Source organism: Artemia sp. Qi Xiang Cuo, chromosome 17 (assembly GCF_049724085.1).
Source record: "Artemia sp. Qi Xiang Cuo chromosome 17, ASM4972408v1, whole genome shotgun sequence".
Classification (NCBI taxonomy): domain Eukaryota; kingdom Metazoa; phylum Arthropoda; class Branchiopoda; order Anostraca; family Artemiidae; genus Artemia; species Artemia sp. Qi Xiang Cuo.
The window spans coordinates 384169-408930 of record NC_142810.1 but is presented as its reverse complement, the minus strand read 5'-3'; the positions used below and the strand labels follow the sequence as shown (position 1 = coordinate 408930).

General features: G+C 33.5%; 2 protein-coding genes across 3 annotated transcripts in view; both read right to left on the bottom strand.

The window, feature by feature from the left end:
- Positions 1-24762, bottom strand: part of LOC148941759 (uncharacterized) — a 497279-nt gene that overhangs the window by 140771 nt on the left and 331746 nt on the right. The window lies entirely within an intron of this gene.
- Positions 16518-24762, bottom strand: part of LOC148941763 (uncharacterized) — a 45944-nt gene continuing 37699 nt past the window's right edge. For both annotated transcript variants that reach the window (XM_089103395.1, XM_089103397.1), the window contains exon 4: positions 16518-17286. In XM_089103395.1, coding sequence (XP_088959521.1) covers positions 16661-17286 — 626 coding nt within the window. In that variant the 3' untranslated portion in view covers positions 16518-16660. The remainder of the gene's footprint in view (positions 17287-24762) is intronic.

Sequence of the window (24762 nt, the reverse complement as noted above, 5' to 3'; positions counted from 1 at the left end):
AAGATGCCATATGAGATTTGTAAAATCCGGTGAAAATCTTGAGGGGACAAAATCTGATATAATAAGGATTTTAAATTAAGTATTTTATTACTAAGGACGTATCTTCTGGATCTATGGTCTTTTAAAATATGTGTTAAAGTTTTGAAACTCATTCTCTGAATAAACGGGCCTTCAGATTGTGTGCCTAAATGTAGGTTGAAACGTAAAGAAGGTGGAATAATTCGATGTCTTTTACAAGTATCTAAGAAATTAAATTGACAAAAAAGATTTGCATGTTTCTTAACACAATTTCAAAAATCTAAAACAATATTGGTCCAATACTCCCCATAAGCTTGACGCAAATACATTCTTAGACCACACTGGCTATACATGACAAATGAAACTCAGAGAGGAGAGAAACCAAAAAAAATTAAAAATAAAATCAAAAAGGGTGAAAAAACGAGGATTTTGTCAGCCAGTGGTGAATCATGAGGAAGACAAAATATAAGCAAATATTTCGACAAGGACCTCCACCAAGTCGTCCTCAGTGCTAAACAAAAAAGAAGAAAAAAAAACGAAAATCTAACCTTTCGAAGTTTACTTTTCAAAGACAGAACAGACACTGAATAAAAACCAGGCAGGAATCAATGAAACTGAATTTACCAAGATGATTGGGCAAGGATCTTTTGCCTTGCAATAGTTTTAGCTGGTCTACAATTTCGTTTTTCATTAGATATGCAAATAGGATCTTTTAAGTTATAACGGGTGAAAGTATTGATCCAGTCTTTCAAGATTAAACTGTCGTAAATTGGGCTTAATGAAATATCTCCATTATCTCTATTTATTGCTAAATTTTGGTTCATATATTTTTTTATTTCAATTACCTCCTTAAAAGTTTGTGGTATGCCGTTTACAGTTGATATTAAGGTTGCCTCGTCAAACAGAACTAGATGGGTCGGATTTACGAAAATATGCGAAGCCAATGCCCAATCAAAGTTGTCATTGTTATTTTTTAATCTCAGGGACTTATCTATTGAAATTTTGTGCTCATGCAATCATTCACCTAGTTGTTGATGGGTCCTACCGATGTAAAATTTTCCACAAGAACACGGGATTCTGTAGACACCAACAAACGTAAGAAGGTGGAATAATTCGATGTGTTTACAAAGTAAACTTCTTTGAAAAGTAAATTTCGAAAGGTTAGATTTTCGTTTTTTTGTGTTCTTTTTTGTTTAGCACTGAGGACAACTTGGCGGAGGTCCTTGTCGAAATATTTGCTTATATTTTGTCTTCCTCATGATTCGCCACTGGCTGACAAAATCCTCGTTTTTTCACCCTTTTTGATTTTATTTTTCACTTTGTTTGGTTTCTTTCCTCTCTAAGTTTTATTTGTCATCCATAACCAGAGTGGTCTAAGACTGTATTCACGTCAAGCTTACGGGGAGTATTGGACCAATATTTTTTTAGATTTTTTAAATTGTGTTAAGAAACATGCAAATCTTATTTGTCAATTTAATTTCTTAGATACTTGTAAAAGACATCGAATTATTCCACCTTCTTTACGTTTCAACCTAGACCATAGATCCAGAAGATGCGTCCTTAGTAATAAAATACTTAATTTAAAATCCTTATTATATCAGATTTTGTTCCCTCAAGATTTTCACCAGATTTTACAAATCTCACATGGCATCTTTCAGACACATATTCCATTTAGCAAAAACTCGTTTATCGGAAAAATTCTCAAAACTGGAATTTCAACAGTTTCAACAAACACGGATTTTCCTTCCTAGATTTTGTCCTGGTCCTCCTTTGGAAAATCTTTCCTCTAAGGTATTTACATCCAAGGAACTAAGTATTCTTTAAAAAAGAACTAAAATTTGCAATGGGCTCAAACACACGTAAATACATCAGAAATTATTACGGGCGTGGAGTCTGCTATTTTTAGCTCTCATGGTGAAGTCGAAAATCAAGAGCTACTCAGAGGTGAAATTGTAAAGAGTATTCTTGATTATAGGCTATCTTTGTCACTTTCAACTCAATCAAAGGAAGAAATTAAAATCCTCCGAAATTTAAAAAGAGACAAAACCACACTGATTACGAAAGCGGACAAGGGAAACACAGTTGTAATTATGAATTCTGAAGATTATGAATTAAAAGTTAACACCCTTTTAATGGATAAAAATATTTACAAAGAAATAAAAAATTGATCCCAGGGACAAATACACACAGAAGTTGAGAAATGAACTAGGAATGTTAAAAGATACTAGACTAATTACCCCTCAAATGTACAGAAAATTTTACCCCAGAGGTTTTTCACCCCCAACGTTTTATGGTCTGCCTAAAATCCATAAAAAGGATATTCTGTCACATTAAATTATAGTAGGTTATAGATTTTTGGCTATAAGTATAGGAAATTTCTTAGCAGCCATTTTTAAGCCTCTTTTAAGCCCACAGAAATCCTATATAAGAAATTCCATAGATCTTGTTGAGAAGTCAAGAAATCAAAGTACAACAGAAAATACCGTTTTATCTAGTTTTGATGCAGTTTCTATGTACACTTCATGCGATGTCCATAAATGTGAGCAGGCTTTACAAAGAAAATTAGAGGAAAATTCAGCTTGGTCGGATTATAAAACTTTGGAAATTGATACAATAATGACCCTTGTCCGTTTTTGCAACAAGTTCTCCTTGTATTTTAAATTCCGAAACAAATTTTTCCTTCAAATAATGGGCTTATCCATGGGCACTGTCTTGTCTCCTTATTTGACAAATTTTTACATGGACTTCATAGAACAGTCGGCTTTGAATAGTTTCCACTTAAAACACTCTATCTGGTTTCGTTTTGTTGATGATATCCTTTCTGTTTGGGAACATGGACAAGACTCTCTAAGAGAATTTTTGGCACATTTGAACTCTTTTGATTCGAATCTCCAGTTCACAATGGAACTCGAAGATTCAGGTAAGCTGCCTTTCTTGGATGTTTTGATTATAAACACTAGTCACAGTCTTGAATTTTCTATATATAGAAAGCCGACTCATAATGATCGATATCTACATTTCTCTTCCCATCACCCTCCTTCTGTGAAAAGAGGGGTAATAATCTCTTTAGTCGACAGAGTTTTAAATATTTGTTCCCGTAATCATATAATTTCTGAATTAAATTATGTCAAGGATTTTCTTTTCTTCAATGTTTACCCAATCAAACTCATTGAAAATATAATAGATAGACGATTAAAAAAGATAAAAGAACAAAATAGGGAGCTTGTCCCCTTGATTCAGTTACACCCGCACTTGAGAAAAAAACTTTCATCGTTTTACCGAAATTTGGCGATAAACTTGGAAAAATTTTAAAAAAACATAATCTCTCTGTTTCTTTAAAAACCGAACAAAAAGTTGAACACTTTTTCAACTCAGAAAAGGATAAAACTGACCCTGTACTCGGTAGTGGTGTCTTCATAATTCCGTGTTCTTGTGGAAAATTTTACATTCGTAGGACCCATCAACAGCTAGGTGAACGTTTGCATGAGCACAAAATTTCAATAGATAAGTCCCTGAGATTAAAAATAACAATGACAACTTTGATTCGGCATTGGCTTCGCATATTTTCGTAAATCCGACCCATCTAGTTCTGTTTGACGAGGCAACCTTAATATCAACTGTAAACGGCGTACCACAACTTTTAAAGAGGTAATTGAAATAAAAAAATATATGAACCAAAATTTAGCAATAAATAGAGATACTGGAGATATTTCATTAAGCCCAATTTACGACAGTTTAATCTTGAAAGACTCAATCACTACTTTCACCCGTTATAACTTAAAAGATCCTATTTGCATATCTAATGAAAACCGAAATTGTAGACCAGCTAAAACTATTGCAAGACAAAAGATCCTTGCCCAATCATCTTGGTAAATTCAGTTTCATTAATTCCTGCCTGGTTTTTATTCAGTGTCTGTTCTGTCTTTGAAAAGTAAACTTCGAAAGGTTAGATTTTCGTTTTTTTTTGTCTTCTTTTTTGTTTAGCACTGAGGACGACTAGGCGGAGGTCCTTGTCGAAATATTTGCTTATATTTTGTCTTCCTCATGATTCGCCACTGGCTGACAAAATCCTCGTTTTTTCACCCTTTTTGATTTTATTTTTTGTTTGGTTTCTCTCCTCTCCGAGTTTCATTTGTCATGTATAGCCAGTGTGGTCTAAGAATGTATATATATATATATATATATATATATATATATATATATATATATATATATATATATATATATATATATATATATATATATATATATATATATATATATATATATATATATATATATATATATATATATATATATATATATATATATATATATATATATTATATATATATATTTTATATATATATATATATATATATATATATTATATATATATATATATATATATATATATATATATATATATATATATATATATATATATATATATATATATATATATATATATATATATATATGATAATATTTCAGGATAGGTTGTAGATTTTAAGAGTTAGTTTTAGTTTTACGATATTTAAGTATATTTCATTTTAAAGTAATAGTAAAACTCCTTGGTTGTACATAATGTCAAAAAAGGGAGAAAGGGGGGTTTATAATCTAGGGAGTTTTTGCCCTTCCCTTATATTATCATGAAATAAATTTTCTGCAAAAAAAAGTAAAAAAAGAAAATTTGCACAACCATCTCATAACATTCAGAAGTTCGACCAAAGAAGTAAATGTTTAGTTTTTTGGTTTTATTTTCCTAAATCATTTGTTTTACGTCTGTTTTCTTTCTGAATCAAGAACATCCGCGTTCATTCGGCGTAATAAGTGTTAAACAAACCATCACCCCTCCATTTTCATAAATAGCAAATTAGGAAACAAATTATAGCTTAAATCGAAACAAATAATCGATTCTTTTCAATTCGAGAAATATAACTAGAACCCATACCAGAAAGAATAAACCATCCCAAGTCTATATCAAGAAATAGGTAAATAATCGTGCATTGAAGCGACCACACTCAGGAGACCACCACTTTGCTGTATTAATGCTAAAATTGGGTTTACAGTTATATAAACATATGGGTTTATATGCCAGCACATAGGTTTATGTGCTGCAAGTCTTTTATCTTTAAAATGCTTCTATGCAACCGCAAAAAGAAACAACAGGAGAAATAGTTTCAGAAATAGTTGCAAATTTGCCTGTACCAACAAAAACGGTATCGAATATCAGGCAACGCTATGTGCACTCCAGAAGGGGTGGATACAGAATTAGTGAGCCATGAGCTGTTAAGTGAGGAATGGCTGTTAAGCCATGTATCAAATTAAATAATTAACGTAACTAGTTTTATATTAAAAGCGAATTAAATTAGATAGCTAAATTGTATATTATGTATTAAATTAAAATGTATGTTAAATCTACTAAATTAATCAATTAATTAAAGTATGTAGTACACTTAAAAGCAGTTGTTAGATCAAAAGTAAACTAAAATACTTGATCACGCATTAAACTAAAAAGTATGTGATTAATTAAATATTGAAATTATGTATTAAATTTAAAAAGCACGTGTTAAATTAAAAGAAACGAAAATTTATTCTAAAATCTAAGTTATGTGTTAAATTAAAAAGTGGTTTAGTTTTGTTAATATTTTGGAGGTGAAATAACACCGTTTTTGTGGATATTTGACATCACGATATTGAAGAGTCTCTAAATCTTGTTCCCATTCCTTTTCTACGGTCTGCTGTACAGGTCAGATTAAATAAATATATTATTCGAGATACTATTATTGAAACTAGTTAAAACTTTAAATTAAATGTTTTATAATATAATTTTTACCAGAAGAAAATATCTATACTTAAAAAAAAAAGAAAAGATTAAAACGTTTTACAGGCAGGAATATGTTGATGCTATGATCGTTGTAAGATAAAATAGAATTTCATATTTCAGGAGCGAGTTAGGTTCATACCCTACTTGTTATAGTATAAGCTATAACAAATAGCTTAACTAAATGCGTACCCGGAGATTTTGCCACAAAATTTCTTTTAATTTACAAGAATTTAATCAGAAATCGGCCCGAAAGCCCCCCTACGCATCAGTCCCCATGATCTAATATGAATCATTACGAGGCCCTTACTACCGAAGTAATCCTAATAGTTTTGCTTCTGTCAAGTTCTATTTTGCAGAGGTGGGCTTTATTTTGCAGAAGATGGCTTTATTTTGCAGAGGAGGGCTTTATTTTGCAGAGGAGGGCCCCTTCCCTTGCACCAACTTATGAAATTCTTGACTTTTTAGATTGAAAATACAAAAAAGGCATTTATCAAATCTAGGGGGAAGGGAGTATTCAATTTAATAAAAATTTATAACAAAGGCATTTTCATAATAGCCAACAGGAGGGCCATAATACCCATTCCAATGCCCCAGAATTTTTAGAACTATATTTTTGATATATACATAATAATGATTAAAACAATGGTTATTGTTTCAGGCAGTTTAATAAAAAAGCGTCATTTTTATTTCAATTTAGTCAAGGGGAAGGGGGCACCCCTAACACCTTACAACTCCCTTGCACATATGATTACAGTTCACTCGAAAGTGTAAACTTTTCCCGCAAATAACTCTATAACTATTAAGAATCGGAAAAACGCAGTCAATGGTAATTTAAGAATATATACAGTTAATGATTTATTGTCAATGGTGGGCAAAATTAAATTCTACCACTAAGGCCAAATCAATTTATTTAGTTAAAAAGCAAAAAAAAAAATAATGAAATTAAATATTTTTTCTCGTTACATTTCAAAATTTTGAAATGTAATATGTTTTTTTCGGTTTGCTGCTGCGATTTAGTTTAACTTTTTATGCTTTTATACTAATTACAATACCATATTTGTACTACATATACCTTCACTATTTTATTTACTCTAAATTTTTTCATATATTTAACTATTTATTTTGATTTATGCTTTTTTATTTATTATACCATTATATGCATACAATATACTTTTTACTATTTATTTTATTAATCGATAAATCATTAATTTTACTAATTAATTAGAAGTGAAAGAGATGACTTAGACACATCAAAATGATTTGAAAAATAATTATCTGTAATTCAGGTCTGCGATTTGTTCTGGTTTTCGCAATTATTTTGTAGTCCCTTGACAGGTTTTTTATAAGAAACGTAATATTTTGTTGTCCCTTTGCCTTCCTCCAAGTAGAAGTTTAAACGTAATATTGTTGTTTAATCGTAAGATCGTGATCGTAACATCGTAAACTCGTAGAACGAGTCTAATCTATACGGCGTCAAGTAGTCTATATAGCTTAAAACTAGATTAAGTCTTACACCTCTTAGAATCAGTGTAAATAGGATTAATTGAATTAGATTTTGGGAGGGGGATGGGATGGAGAACGGGAGAGGGGGAAGGGGGAAGGGATTATATATAAGACTTTTTGAACATACTGGCATACACAACACCTCTTTTAAAATCATAAACAGAACTTAAAAAATTTGCACCAGCAGAAATTACCAAATAGCTACTCATGGAAATTACTGATTTTACCAAGCATATGACAATCTCCATCAAGTGGCAGACTTCTGAGCAAAATTTACGGGCTCTGACCGAAATATTAGATTTAACCTGTGCTACACTAGAAAGCGAAAAAACAGAATATGGTCAAGGTGGTAATTGATATAAAATCAGTGGATATTACACATCCCGGTTTTGAAGACAGCAGCGGTGACTCAACTAGTTAACTTGATTTTTAAAAGGCCTACAATAGACAAAACAAATTCAACACAAAAGGCTCAGGTCTTCAATTATCTTTGCAAATGAGAGAAGAGTTCAGGGGGGTCGGCCTTATCTGATCTTTGAACTATTCTAGAAACCCTTACATAAAAACATTATATGCCTCCGAGGAATAACTTACAATACAAAATCAGTTGTCATCTATTTTGAGCAAATTGAGCAAAAACATATAATTAAAAATGGTGATGGAGAAACTTAGCCTCATCCTCTTTACACATCCAACCAGTGAACCAGGGCTTTGGTGAAATTCCACCTTCCACAGAGGTATCAAAAACCTCATTTCTCTATATCTCAGCTTTTTTTTTACTGGCATACTGCCATTAAGTGGCATCTTAACCAAACAGTATGCGTTCCGTTCGAAAAACTAGTTTCTCTTAAACTAGAAACAAAATTGCAAATGGCAGCCTCTACCACAAACTGAATGGGTTCTATTGAATATGTTAGATGGCATTAGATGAGGCTCTGCTAAGCTGGAAATAAAATTTCAAGTTGCAAGCTGCCATCAGGTGCCAGCTTCCTCACCACAATTTACGGGCTTTGGTAGAAATATTAGATTGGAACAGATTAAAGGGTGCTTAGCTGGAAACAAAATCTCAAGTGGGAATATTCTATTAGAAATCTCCCTTAAGCTAGAAACAAAATTATGGCAAGCTGCCATCAAACAGCATCCTCCCAGACAAACGGCTGGGATGTGATAGAAATATAGATTAAGATGTATTACTCCTACACTCAATTGTCTCCATGAGATAGGGGGAGGGTTCCTTCATCCCCATTCAAGAATAAAATTCATTCAAGCATTTTCAGTCCGTATGATTGAAAATATGAAGTGGAAAGGTACAATCAGAATCTTAAGCGACAAAATTTAAAGTGGCAGGCTGCCATCAAGTTGCAGCCTCCTAGACAAAATGCCTGGACTATGCTAAAGCAGGAATTAAACGCCAAGTGGCAGCCTTCTAAACATAGTATGTGGACTCTGCTTGAAAGATTTTGTTGTACTAAACTAGGCCCTGTTAATGCAGAAACTAAGCGGCAGCTTCACGTGCAGGGTTTGTCATGGCGACAAGACAAACATGAAGGCATATAGCTCTCTCTTACGACCTAAAGAAGGAAGCACATCTAGAAGAATATTCAAAACAGTTTTTTAAGGGTTATATTTAAGGGTAGAATATTCCATAATCCCTTCTTTTCCAGAATTCTTTTTATTTGCCACAATTTCCCTCTGGCTGCTCAATTTTACCAGGAAAGGGGATAATTGTGCAAGGAAGAATTTTCCGGAAGAAACGGAATTACCGCTGGAGGGGGGGCCTCGGGAAGAACTAGCCTAGAATCCTTTTTTAACCCTTACACATCCACCCAGAGCCTTCTCCCTGTAAGTACTATTCTGTCCAATACACCTATTGATTCTTTCAAGTTAAAGTTCAAAGGATATATTACACGTAGTGATCAAGTTGGGTTGAAGAACTAGGTGTATATAGAGCAGTTTTGAGTTTGAGAGATAAATCTAAAAGTTGAATAGCTGAAACAAATTTTCGATGGTTTTTTAAGGCTAAATTCTATATTGCTGTAGGTAGGTCTGTACACTAAAACAGGCCCACTTAAATAGAATGTCAATTATGATGTTGCACTCCAGAATTTTTTTTCCTCGTAGGAGGCCCCAGGACCTTCTAGTGCCAGGAGGGACAAGGACGTATAGATTCATATATTCCTGTATACTAGGACGTATAGATTCATATATTCATCTATACTAGGACGTATAGATTCATATAGATCCAGTACTTCCTAATCCCAGGAAGGACTAGGACGTATAGATTCATAAGAAGAAAATATTCGCAGTTTCTTAGATAAAAATGGTTGATTTTAGCCTTTTGATTACCCCTAATGCCAGATGTGACGACTTTTGCATACGCGTTAGTCGAGAGGCATAGATTAGTTCCGAGATCTATGAACTATTTCCTCCTCGCCACAGACCAATCAGGAGTCATCTCCCAAGGGAGAAAGGCCAAAAGGTTCCTATAACGGTTGAATAGTTATCTCAAGTTGGAGTGGTTTTTACCCCCTTTTAGACCTCAGTTGCTCTTTTTTTGTTAAGATTGTTTCATTAATGACAATTATTTTTTGTTTTTGGTTGGATTTTCAAATTTATCATTTTTTTGCATCTCTTTTTTTTGTATCGATTTTAAATGACACACATGTTTTGCTGTTCCTTTTTAGTATTTATATAATTTTGTTTTTATTGCAGTATTTTAGTGTTTTTTTTTTGTCATCAATGAAAAAAAAATGCAATTTCGTAATTTAAGAAATACAAAACTTTGCCATTTCAAAAATGAACTTAGTCTCATCTTTTCCAGGCTGAATAGTTTTAATAGTTAACTCAAGTTTAAATTGTCTTTATCCACTTTTCAACCCCATTTGCCCTCTTCTTTGTTAATTTTGTTTTATTCTTGACAATTGTTGACTGGATTTTCAAATTTATTAACTTTTTTTTTTAAATTCTTTTTTTTTTTGCACCAATTTTAATTGAGACATGTGTTGTTGTTCCTTTTTACGTTTTTTTTGTATTTTTGTTTTCACCGCATTATTTTAGTTTTTTTTAGGTGCAAAAAAAAACCAATTTCGAAATTTAAGAAAAGAAAATTATCTTTTCAAAGAACTATTTCAAAAATAAACTTAATCTCATTTTTTCCTGGCTATAAATTTTGAAACAAATTGTCATACAGAGTCTACTTAATTTCATAATTATTTAAAAAGACTGCAATTTACCTCAATTGGTAAAATTGGTAAAAACTTGGTAAATTGGTAAAAACTATCAGTAGCTTCGACTTTACAACACATGTTGAGAAAAAACAGTTTTAATAAGTGAGATAAAAAAAGAAATTAAAAAAAAAATACTAATTCACCAAATACACTTGACAAATCCCTGTTAGAGTCTGGGATTAGACAACAAATTAAAACATACAAGGCATCAAAAATCACTCAAAATTCCAAAAAAGAATACTTTAAAAAGTTGAAAAAAATACAGAAAACAAATTTACACTTAAAACAAATACAAATTGATGTACAGATGTTGTTCATTACGAAGGTCCTGGCGTCACAGAACAACACTTGGAGATAGATATAACTACTAGTTGACTATGTGATACTTTCTCGATTTATGAAGTTGATTATTAAATTTCTTAGTTTCGTAACAATACTTTTAAAATTAATTGTTAAAAATGAATTTGCAGTACTCGGCACCAGCAGACATAATTTCCAACAGAATATGTGGAAAATTTTTCAGTAAAGGATTTAAGAATTAGAGGATTTAAAGGAGTTAATTCACACTTCATAAACAGAAACAACATTATTTTGCCGAAAACTTTTGTTCCTGAAAGGGGTCATGCTCCGAAACTTACTTTATTACATAATTATTTGGATATATATATATATATATATATATATATATATATATATATATATATATATATATATATATATATATATATATATATATATTGCATAAATTCCCCCAAAATGCAAAATAAACTACTCCAGCGCTTCAGTTGACAACCTCCTATGAAGCCTAACTTGATAAGCCTCGGATCGTTCCACCGTTTGATCGATTGGCATCTGAACTCCTAGGATCAACATGAATTTTTGTTCAGTCTTTAAAGCTTCAAGGACGATAAAAATAACAATTAGTGATAGAAATCTTTCGACCTCCGAGACGTGTCATCCACATTATTCCCCTGCATTCTAGGAGGGGATCAGCCCCCATTTTCCTTAAGAATATAACATTACTTTACCAACAGGTGATAAGTGTCATACACCGAGCATTCACATTTACTACCTAGCTGATCCCTGACCCTGCATGGCCCGACCCCCCCCTCCCAAAAAAATAACGATGTTTTACTCCAAAACTTATGGGAACTAACCCCTGGATCTCTATGGCCCGACCCCTCCCCCCAAAACAGCTTAGTCTTGATGTTTTACTCCAGAACTTATGGGAACTAACCCCTGGCCCTCCATGGCCCTACCCCCTCCCCCCAAAAAAGCTTAGTCATAAAATTTTATTCAAAAATTTATGAGAGCCGACTCCTTGCCTTCCATTGCTGACCCCTTGGCATATCAGGCCAGTTCATAAAAGCCAACAGACACCGCGAATTTTTGTCATTTTATGCTTGTGAATCTGCGACACTATCTCTTATTGAGCAGACTTACTTGAAAAGCTACTTTGTATTACAAGGTTTTGCATACAAAACCCATGGTATGAGAATCTAGAGGCAGTTCGAGTATTGATTTCATCAATAAATATTGGGCAGGGAATTTTTAGTAATTAAGTATAAGACCTGCCCGGGCTGTTTTTTATTCATTCCTTTAGATATTATTAAAATTAGTACATAATTATTCAGTTATATACTACTAAAATACAATTATTTAATACTACTTACACTTAAATAGAATCTAAATTATTTAAATTTGTTATATTAAATATATATTTTGTAAATTATATCTTAAATTGTTTTATATGAATTTTTAATATAAATTTGAAATTATTAAATAACTTAAATAATGTCTTAGAATCACTGCTTTTCCATTTACGGGATTTAAGAGAGTAAAACGTGTATAATTTAAATAAAACAGTAGAACAAAAAAAATCTAAATAAAACAGTCGAACAAAAAAGTAACAGACTTTGAAAAAAAAATCCAAGTTTTTATTCAGATTTTTATTATTTAAAGTTGTTTCATGTTTTTATTTCAGTTTTTTATTTACATTATACCCGTTTTTTCTATCTTCATTTTCCCTCTCAATTCATTAAAAAACTTTATTAGTATCGCTCCTTGTTTTGTCTAAAGACCTATTTTCTATAAACATAGAATGGCTTCTTCAAACCTTAACATTAGTGGACCCTCCCTCCCCCTCCTCTTAAAGGGCTGGGCATCCCTCGGGTAAAAAACGGTCAAAAAAGTGCCTCTTGCACACTATTAAAAATCTTGGCGCAACGGATAGACACATTCGATAACCGGAATCTTAGGAAAGCTGGCAATAACATTAATTAAAAAGCACTGATTATAATCAGGGAGCTTGACAAAGGGAATTAACACAACCAATCTTACCCGAAAACCTTCAACAGATAAATCAGTAAAGAGAACAGAGTAGCAAACAAATTATTATATACATGTTATTTAAAGAAATCACAAAATATAATTTCATAGCTTATAAATTTATAAGTTAAAACAATCAAACACAAAAAGAAAAATATTAAAGCGTTTTTATGACCAAAAATCAGGATTTTCGCGTATTTCCAGACTGCGCAGGAACAAAGGGGGAGGGAAGTCTCCTCTGGCTATGTCTAGATTTGATTTAGAAAATAATATGTGAAATCACCCTACAGAAGCTACGATAAAATGTGTTACTGAAAAAGACATTTAGAATGAAAAAAAAAACGACACAAAGAATAGCAGTCAGTAGAGGCCGATGCGTAGAATGAAGGCCTTTGTCTTCTTCTCCTCCTATCAAGGCCGTATTCAGGGGGGGGGAGGCAAACCCCCACCCCCCAATGTTTGTCCCGCTCATAAAAACATAACAAAAAAGAATAAAAAACTAATTTTTGATGTGTTTAAAAAAAATTGTACCCCCCACCCCGAATAAAAATATTTTGTAACCCCCAACCCGAGACTATAGTAAAAGCAAGCCATTATCAACTGATGAAAATACTGTTTTGATTTCCAGCAGTAACATGGATTCTGAAAGAAGTAAAAATACTTCTCCATAACCTGAAAAAGTAACTATCCGTACTATAAATGTTTTAGTGTGACTCAAACCTCTAACTCAGTTGACAAAAGCTAGCTAGAAAATATAGAAAAAGTTCTATCAGTTGGTTCTAATACCAGTGACGCTTTAATTTGAAATCTGAATAAACTGAACATCCACCTCCAACGTGTGCAAATTTTGTGACAAAAAATGAAGCTTCGGTAAAAAATTGACTTCATAATACATAGCTGTCTTAAAGAATTTCCACAGAATTTCAAAAAAAAAACTGAAATACCAGATAAGCCATTGTCTGTGGTACAAAAGTCCATGGATGTAATAACGAATACACCTGTAAATGAGGCTGTGTCTATTGGTGAGAATACTGCAAATATTACTGAGCCCGAACTTGAGGCCAACACAACTTTAATTCAAACAAAAATACATGATACCAGTTTTCTGGATGACAATCCTTGTCTAATATTTACTTCTGATTCTGATAAAATTGAAGAAAATTCTGAAGGAGTCTCTATTTTGATTGAAGATGTATTTGAAGCTGCATTTGCACAAGACATGCCAAGTTCAGCATATAGTCCGGAGCTAGGTCGAGAATTGCCTATTAAAGAAAATAATTTATTTGAAAATAACGCCAAGATAAGGTTGCAAAGTCTTGAAATACTGCTTTGACACCATCAGGTTTGTCACCGGATCATCCGGATTGCGGTGTTTGTGAAGTGATCCATCAGGAGTCAATAATTCAGCACAGTGAACCTGGAAGGAGACAGGATAATTCTAGTGGAGGATATGATTCGCCTTACTCTGTAATTATTTCCCCTGGTCATATTGAAGACTGGGAGGATGATGCTGCTTTGAAAGAGGGTAAGCTTTCAGAAATATTTTCGATCAATATTACTAGCCTCAAATTAGAATTACTCACAAAGTAATCTTAAGTCACATGATCTTTTTACCTTTTTACTGCCTATTTTTATGCTCTTCCTATTCTATTAACTGTTTCCTTTCTCTTTCCCTCTGCCTATTCCCCCCTCTCTCTCTCTTTGGTTATCGCTCTTTCACTTCTCTCTCTCTCTCTCTTTTCTGTACCTGTCTCTCTCCCTCTGGGTCTCTTTGTCAATCCTCAGTATCAATTATTGTGAAAGGATTCACTAAAAACGTAAATAAAACGAAAACTTTTTGCCAAAAAAAAGTATCTTTACAAGATCCTAAAAAGAAAATATAGTCGATAGTATCAATCGATAAATTTGAATATAGATGTTCACTTGAAACAACAAGAAAATTTAGCTATTCATGGGGTTGTTTGATCTGAAATTTACAGCACTAGTGAACTTTATATGAATCAAAAGTGAATTTAGGACATCTACCCCTCCCCCCCGCGCGCCTTTTTTCTACTTCATTCCACTCTCTAAGGAGACTCGTTCAAAATTTGGAGATTGCCATTTTGTTCAAAATATTTGTTCAAAGGATTTAACAGAGACAAGGAGCGTGCTTCATCAATAGCAATACAAATATAATGTACTGTTACAGCATTAGCTGAGAAAGATGTTTTCATGACTCATAAAATATTCAAACCCTTAACTTCTGGTTTGTGTGGTAACAGGAGTAGCTAAATTTTCTTATTGTTTCAAGTGAACATCTATATTCAAATTTATCGATTGATACTATCGACTATATTTTCTTTTTAGGATCTTGTAAAGATACTTTTTTTCGACAAAAAGGTTTCGTTTTATTTACGTTTTTAGTGAATCCTTTCACAATAATTGATACTGAGGATTGACAAAGAGACCCAGAGGGAGAGAGACAGATACAGAAAAGAGAGAGAGAGAGAAGTGAAAGAGAGATAACCAAAGAGAGAGAGAGGGGGGAATAGGCAGAAGGAAAGAGAAAGGAAACAGTTAATAGAATAGGAAGAGCATAAAAATAGGCAGTAAAAAGGTAAAAAGATCATGCGACTTAAGATTACTTTGTGAGTAATTCTAATTTGAGGCTAGTAATATTGATCGAAAATATTTCTGAAAGCTTACCCTCTTTCAAAGCAGCATCATCCTCCCAGTCTTCAATATGACCAGGGGAAATAATTACAGAGTAAGGCGAATCATATCCTCCACTAGAATTATCCTGTCTCCTTCCAGGTTCACTGTGCTGAATTATTGACTCCTGATGGATCACTTCACAAACACCGCAATCCGGATGATCCGGTGACAAACCTGATGGTGTCAAAGCAGTATTTCAAGACTTTGCAACCTTATCTTGGCGTTATTTTCAAATAAATTATTTTCTTTAATAGGCAATTCTCGACCTAGCTCCGGACTATATGCTGAACTTGGCATGTCTTGTGCAAATGCAGCTTCAAATACATCTTCAATCAAAATAGAGACTCCTTCAGAATTTTCTTCAATTTTATCAGAATCAGAAGTAAATATTAGACAAGGATTGTCATCCAAAAAAATGGTATCATGTATTTTTGTTTGAATTAAAGTTGTGTTGGCCTCAAGTTCGGGCTCAGTAATATTTGCAGTATTCTCACCAATAGACACAGCCTCATTTACAGGTGTATTCGTTATTACATCCATGGACTTTTGTACCACAGACAATGGCTTATCTGGTATTTCAGTTTTTTTTTTTAAATTCTGGGGAAATTTTTTAGGACAGCTATGTATTATGAAGTCAATTTTTTACCGAAGCTTCATTTTTTGTCACAAAATTTGCACACGTTGGAGGTGGATGTTCAGTTTATTCAGATTTCAAATTAAAGCGTCACTGGTATTAGAACCAACTGATAGAACTTTTTCTATATTTTCTAGCTAGCTTTTGTCAACTGAGTTAGAGGTTTGAGTCACACTAAAACATTTATAGTACGGATAGTTACTTTTTCAGGTTATGGAGAAGTATTTTTACTTCTTTCAGAATCCTTGTTACTGCTGGAAATCAAAACAGTATTTTCATCAGTTGATAATGGCTTGCTTTTACTATAGTCTCGGGTATCTGTGCAACTCGAGAAGGGCTCAGTGGATTCCAAAATCAATTCTTATAGATTTTATAGATTATAGATTAAATTGCGTCGAATCGAAATTTATCAAAGAAACATTTCTAATAGTTTTATCTCACCGAAATTTAAGGAATAGTCCCATGTTCTATCTCTTCTTGAAGATCACTAAAGTCTATTTCACTGGCTCTACTAGATGGATTGCCGACAAATCTTGATCTGGCATCCAAACCAGATGTTATGAACTGATCGTGTACAAACATTCTTGCTGGAGACCTAGGTAACAAAAATCCACCATAACGAGACCCATGCGTGTATGCAGTCCTTGCTATACTTTTAATAGTCTTTTCTTCATCACTATCACTATCAATTGAAAGCTCTTCATCTGGATCAGCCTGTGATAGAACTACCTCAAGAGGATCAACTGAACAAGTCGGTGCGTCACTAGATGTCTCTGTAAAAGAGACGGTTTTCTTGGAAATATCATCTTGAGTGAATTCTTCTGACCTTGATCCAATTCCTGATAAGAGATCTTCAGACTCTAGGAAGGATTTTGAAGAAGACTTTGAATGGGCACCTTCCATAGGAGACATAAAGGGTGGTAAAAAATTGGTATCACTAAAAACATATTTAAGTTTTGGTGAAGCTGCAAATAAATTGTCAGGCGAACCAAAATCAGGGGCAGACCAATCATCAGATGGAGGCGGGGGAGCAGCATGAGGAAGTTCAGAGTCAGAAACCAGTTCACTCAGGTCTGAAAATAAGAAGAGAGAAGTAAAGCAGAGAGATGGACGAATTCTGGCATTCAGAAATGCAAAGACAAGGAAAAAAGTGTAAAAGCAGGAAATGCTATTGGAGCTAAGAAGCAGGGCCTTTCAATGGGTGCCCTTGGCCCATGTGCCTTGCCTGTTTGGGGGTACCACGGCCAAGAAAAAAATCAATTGCCTTAGCCGTTCACTCTTTATGTATTTTTTTAGGGGGAGGGTTTTATTCTAACCCTGGGGCTACCATACCTAGGAAGTACCCTGCTTAAAAGAGCTGACTCGTGCCTGTGCAATGATTGATTTTTAATGCTTAAATTGTCACTCATATATCTGCTTAGTAATTCAATCCATCTGCTATCTACTTAGAAATTCATTACCAGGGAATTTTTAAGTTCTTTGTTTTTTTACGCTTTGATTTTTTTTATAGATTAAATTGCGTCGAATCGAAATTTATCAAAGAAATATTTCTAATAGTTTTATCTCATCGAAATTTAAGGAATAGTCCATTTCAAGTCATTATAGCAATGTTGGGCATGGTCAAAATTAGATATCGAATAGTTCCCCAGAAGTTGGGGGAGGGGGGGGGGTCAGAAGCCCCAAAATTAAGTCTTTATGTCTATATTTCCTAAACCCCAAAATAGTATTTTTTTGCAACCTAGGGAAGAATGATCCTCATTTTCATTGGTTTGCCTTACAGTTTCCCCAAGATTTCAATGTTGAAAACGTGTAAACACATTACATGTTTTTTTTCTAGAATTTCAAATAATTGAAAAGTCAAATAACACAAGCAAAGAATAGTAAAAAAGTAAAATGAAAATATGTGATTCGACTAATATAAATGTTCCCTATTACATAAAAATAGCACATTTAAGTAGATTTATTTTGAAATCATTTCACGGATCACCAAAAAAACTACGTGACAAAATTACAAAATTCGGTGAATCAAACAGTTCGTGGTAACAAACTGTAAGGAGCAACCCAGCTCAATAGTAACCAAACTTTAAAAAATTTTGATACCAACAGATACATCAAAAGAATCAGATTTTTATGTTGATTTCAAATACATAAGTTTCATCAAGTTTAGTCTTACCTATCAAAAGTTACGTGCCTGAGAAAAATTGCCTTATTTTTGAAAAAAGGGAGAAACAACCCCTAAAAGTCATAGAACTTCGTGGAGAGGATCTTTTACGTGGGAGGATCTTTCCATAGAGGATGTTTCCTTGGGGGAAGGGAGAGGGCTCATTCCAACGGAAATTAAAAGTTCTAGATTACGTGGGAGGATCTTTCCATAGAGGAAGTTTCAAGCTCCTATCTGCAAAAATATGGAATTTTGTATTTTTTTGCCAGAAGAAAGATCACGGATGCGTGTTTATTTAATTTTTTTTCCCAGGAGTCATCGTATCAATCCAGTAGTCCTAAAATATCGTGAAAGGGCTTACTCGAACGGAAATTAAAAGTTCTAGATTACGTGGGAGGATCTTTCCATAGAGGATGTTTCCTTTGGGGAAGGGACGTTTCTATGAAAGGGGCGCCGGATTTCCCAGCATTATTTTAAAAACGATCAGAAATTAAATAAAAAAAAAGTTTTTTAAAGTGAAAGTAAGAAGCAACATTAAAACATAAAACGGATAGAAGTTATTACGTATATGAGGGGGATCGCCCCCTAGTCAGTACCTCGCTCTTTACGCTAAAGTTTTTTTTAGTACTGGAAAAAGAGCTATCTATTCTAATTAAACGGCTTTTGTGATTCAGGGGTTTGTGATTCAAACAAAATTCGAACTTTAGCGCAAAGAGCGAGGTATTGACTAGGGGGCGAACTCCCTAATATACGTAATAAAAACATACGAATATAGAAATTCGTTACGTATGTTAATTCGTAAGTTACGTCAGAACAAAATGTCGAGAAAGCCATTTAGCCAAAAAAGTAAATTTAATATGCAAATTTCGTTTTAATTATTCATTTACGGTGAGCCAAGATCAAAGCTACATTAATTCAAAAACGTTCAGAAATTAAATAAAAAAAACGAGTTTTTTTTTAACTGAAAGTAAGGAGCGACATTAAAACTTAAAACAAACAGAAATTGTTCCGTATAGGAAAGGGGCTATCTCCTCCTCAACGCCTCGCTCTTTACGCTGAAGTTTGACTCTTTCTCACAACTCTATTTTTTAAAACAATAAAAAAAACTTTAGGATAAAGAGCGAGGTGTTGAGGAGGGGACAGCCCTTTCCTATACGGAATAACTTCTGTTCGTTTTAGTTTTTAATGTCGCTCCTTACTTCCTGTTAAAAAAAACTTGTTTTTTTCAATTTAATCAAACAGTTCGTGGTAACGAACTGTAAGTAAGGAGCGACCCGGCTCAATGGTAACCGAAACTCTAGAAAACGGGTTTTTGATACCATTAGATATATCAAATAAATCAAATTTCAATGATGATTTTAAATATATAAATTTCAGCAAGTTTAATGCTACTCATCAAAAGTTGAGTGCCTGAGAAAACTCGGCTAATTTTCAAAAAAAGGGGAAAAGACCCCCTAAAAGTTATAGAACCTTAATGAAAATCACACCATCATATTCAGCGTATCTGAGAACCCTACTGTAGAGTTTTCAAGCTCCTATCTACAAAAATGTAGAATTTTGCATTTTTTGCCAGACGAAAGATCACGGATGCGTGTTTATTTTTTTTTCCCAGGGGTGGTCGTATCGACCCAGTGGTCCTAGAATATCGTGGGACGGCTCAATGGAACGGAAATTAAAAGTTCTATTGCTCTTTTTAAGTGAACAAAAAAATGGAGGGCAACTAGGCCCCCTCCCAAGCTTATTTTTTTCCCAAAGTCACCCGATCAAAATTTTGAGATAGCCATTTTGTTCAGAATGGTCGAAAATATGATAAATATGTCTTTTAGGGTGACTTAATCCCCCGATGTTCCCTGAGGGTGGGCTAAAAGTTATTAACTTTACCCATTGTTAACATATTGTTTTGGTTTTTGGGAAGTATACATATGTTTTCAGGTGTTTTTTTTTGTGTTTTTGGGTGGGATGGGGGGGTCGGGGGTTATGTTGGAGGATCTGTTCATGAAGGAAGTTTTCATGGGGGAAGGGAAATTGCCATGAAGGGGGCGCCGGACTTGCCAGCATTATTTATTGGTTATTGGGAAGTATACAACCATTTTCAGGAAGGATTTTTTCTGGAGGGGGGGGCTAGAGGAGGGGGTTACTCTGGAGAATATTTCCATGGAGGATGTTTCTTTGGGATAAGAGACACTTCTATGAAGGGGGCGCCGGATTTCCAAGCATTATTTAAAAAACGATCAGAAATTAAATAAAAAAAAACAAGTTTTTTCAACTGAAATGTAAGAAGGAATATTAGAACTTAAAACGAACAGAAATTATAACGCATGTGAGGGGGTTCTCCCCCAAGTCAATACCTCGCTCTTTACGCTACAGTTTTTGTTAGTGCTTTCAAAAGAGCTATCTATTCTAAGTAAACGGCCTTTGTGATTCAGGGGTTTGTGAATCAAAATTTTTTTTAACTTTTAACGTAAAGAGCGTGGTATTGACTAAGGGGAAAACCCCTTCATATACGTAATAACATATACGTAATAAAAAAAAACAATAAAAAAACAAGCGATACGGCTCAATAGTAATCGAAACTTTTAAAAACGGAATTTTGATGTCAATAAATGTATCAAAAGAATGTGTTTATAATGCTGATCCTAAATATATAAATTTGATTAAGTTTAGTATTACTCATCAAAGGCTACGAGCCTGAGAAAATTTACTCGATTTTTTGAAGAGGGGGAAACATCCCCTACAAGTGAAAGAATTTTAATGAAAATCACACCGTCAGATTCAGCGTATCAGAAAACCCTATTACATAGGTTTCAAGCTCATATCTGCAAAAATCTGCAACTTTGTATTTTTTGCCAGAAGAAAAATATACGAATATAGAAGTTAGTTACGTAAGTTAATTTGTAAAGACATCCATTTAGCAAAAGAAAAGTAAAATTTTTATGCAAATAAAAGCTGCATTAACTAAAAAACGATCAGAAATTAAATAAAAAAAACAAATTTTTTAAACTGAAAGTAAGGAGCGACATTAAAACTTAAAACGAACAGAAATTAGTCCGTATTTGAACGGGGCTGTCCCCTCCTCAACGCCACACTCTTTACGCCAAAGTTTGACTATGTCTCACAACTTTATTTTTTAAAACAATAAAAAACTTTAGCGTAAAGAGCGAGGCGTTGAGGAGGGGACAGCCCCTTTCATATACGGAATAATTTCTGTTCGTTTTAAGTTTTAATGTCGCTCCTTACTTTCAGTTTAAAAAACTTGTTTTTTTTATTTAATTAAATATAAAGAATGCAAGTGGCTTCCTAGATCAGACTCATTCCCTTGAAAAGGATTCAGATTCAATAAAAACTTAAAAATGTAATAAAAATCTAGATAGGGCAATAATAGCTCCACATTTATTAACTAGTCACATAAGAGATAAAAAAGTAATTATGAAAAGAAAAATTAAATTCAAAACTATAGTTATTAATCTATGGTATTCAAACACCCAGGCTTAGGGTATAGGTGTTACATCATGACGGTGTCAAATTTATTTTTCTTCTGGGACAATTTAGTTGGTATAAATGACGTCTATCTGGATGCTTGTACTTTTTATTCAAGGAAATCACCCATTAAATAATTGAAATTTAAAAGCGCGTTAAAAAAAAATGTCAAGTGATGAAGAATGAACTTTAGAACTGATTCAGGAATGGTAACTCTTATTTCCGATAATCTTAATTTATTTTAAAGAATGGTTTTGATTGTTTTAACGTCAGTTGACCTGGGCAGAGTCCATATTGGATAATTAATTTGGGGTCATTAAATATGCAGAACCTCCTGATTAATTAAAAGAGAAAATTCCAAAAGAAAATTTTCAAAATAAGCATGATAACTTTAGAGAGTTTTGAACTGTGGCAGAAATTTGTTATTAGCAGTGACATCATTATGTTAAAAATATTTAACACTTAGAAACTAAAAGTCTAGGAAGATCTTTCTGGGTAATTGTCAGGGGTAAATTTTCACCGGGATTGAATTGTCTAGAGAATATTACCACGAGGAAGGGGATCTCCCCGTGGATGTTGGGTCAGATTTCCTGGCATTGCTTAAAAAGGATCAGTAATTAAAGTAGAAAAAAAAATTCTTTTTAACTGAAAGTAAGGAGTGACATTAAAACTTAAAACAAACAGAAATTATTCCGTATATGAAAGGGCCTGTCCCCTCCTCAATGTCCCGCTCTAAAGTATTTTATTGTTTTAAAAAACAGAGTTGTGAGAAAGAGTCAAACTTTAGCGTAAACAGCGAGGCGTTGAGGAGGGGACAGCCCCTTTCATGTACGGAATAATTTCTGTTCGTTTTAAGTTTTAATATCGCTCCTTACTTTCAGTAAAAAAACTGTTTTTTTTTAATTTAATTTCTGAAAGTTTCTGAATTAATGCAGGTTTTCATTTTGACTCACCGTAGGCTACATAAATAATTAAAACTGAATTTGCATATTAATTTTACTATTGTTTTACTAAATAACTTTCTCAAAATTTCGATCAGACGATTTTGAGAAAAAAGAGGCGGTGGAGGGGGCTTAGTTACCCTCCAGCTTTTTTGGTTACATAAAAAGGGCACTAAATCTTTTAATTTTATTTACGAATGTTTTTATCAGTAATAAATATAAGTAACTTACGTAACTCTTTACGGAATTTATACGTAAAATATACGTAGCTCTGTATGCCAATTTTGTTCCTATTCTTTAAGAATGACCTCTGAATCACATAGGGTTTAATTAGAATAAATAACTCTTGTGAACGCAGTGAAAAACATTTTTGCGTAAAGTGCGAGGTATTGAGGTGGGGGCGAACCCCTTATATACGTAATATTATCTGTTCGTTTTAAGTTTTAATGTGCTCCTTACTTTCAGTTGAAAAAACTAGCCTTTTTAATTTAACTTCTGATCGTTTTTTTAATAATGCTGAGAAATCCTGCACCCCCTTCATGGAAAATTCCTTTCCCCCGTGAAAAATTCCTCCATTGAAAGATCCTCCCACATAACCTTCTCCACCCGACCCCTACTCCCCACCAGAAAAAAATTTCACCTAAAAATATCTGTATACTTCCAAATAACCAATCCTATATGTAAATAATGGTCAAAGTTTACAACTTGCAGCCCTTCCCCTGGGGACTGCGGGGAATAACTCATCCTCAAAGACATAGTTATTATATTTTTCGACTATGCTGAACAAAATGGTTATCTCAAAATTTTGATCGGGACACTTTGGGAAAAAATGAGCGTGGAAGGGGTCCTAGTTGCCCTTAAATTTTTTGATCACTTAAAAGGAGAACTAGAACTTTTAATTCTCATTCTAATGAGCCCTCTCTGGATATTCTAGGACCACTGGGTTGATACGATCACCCATGGAGAAAAAAAAAACAAAAAAAAACACGCATCTTTGTTCTAGCAAAAAATTCAAAATTCCACGTTTTTGCAGAGGGCAGCTTGAAAGCTCTACAATATGGTTCTCTGATACGTTGAATCTGATGGTGTCATTTTTATGGCTTTTAAGGGGTGTTTCTCCCTTTTTTTGAAAGTAAGGCAAACATTCTCAGGCTCAAAACTTTTGATGGGTGAGAATAACCTTTATGAAACTTATATGGTTGAAATCTGTATACAAATAAAATTCTTTTGATGTATCTTTTGGTATGAAAAGGTACAGTTTTTAGAGTTTTGGTTACTATTGAGCCGGGTCGCTCCTTACTGACAGTTTGTTACCACGAACTGCTTGGAACCAAAGTTCAAAATGAAACTGTCCGTATCCTCTCTGCTTTCTCTCAAACACTGACACAAATATATGTGCACAAAGAACAGAGAATTTTTCTACGAGGGAAGGGGGCACAAAAACGCATATAATAAAGTGTAGTTTTCTTATTTTTCTTGAGGGAAGGGTACTCCACCTCAAAATCAGAAGAATTTTCAATCTTATCCATTTTCCCAAATAGAATTTTCAACCTGAGCGTGTGAATTCTAATCATAGCACTATCAATAAGACGTATTAGGAACACAAAGTGAACAATTAAAAATTCTTGTTGTAAGTGACTGATCGAGACTTTAAAAATATCAAATTTGTTGTTTTACAGATTTTTTAGCAGAAAACAGCGTGTAAAAAAAAGAAACGGAGAACCAAGATAACAAAGAAAAATTCGGTACTTATTTAGTAGCCAAAAAACACGCGAGAAGAATCGTATCGAAATCTCAAATATACTATATGAAAACAGGTTTCCACTGCCCAGTGAGGTATAGCTCATTCTGTGAAAAATATTTAAACTTAAGTTTTTTGGGTTTAAAGGGGCAAAAAAAGTTACCTAGGTTAGGTTATGTACTTAATATATACTAAACTTTACCCCCACCCCCTAATGTGCAAATATATA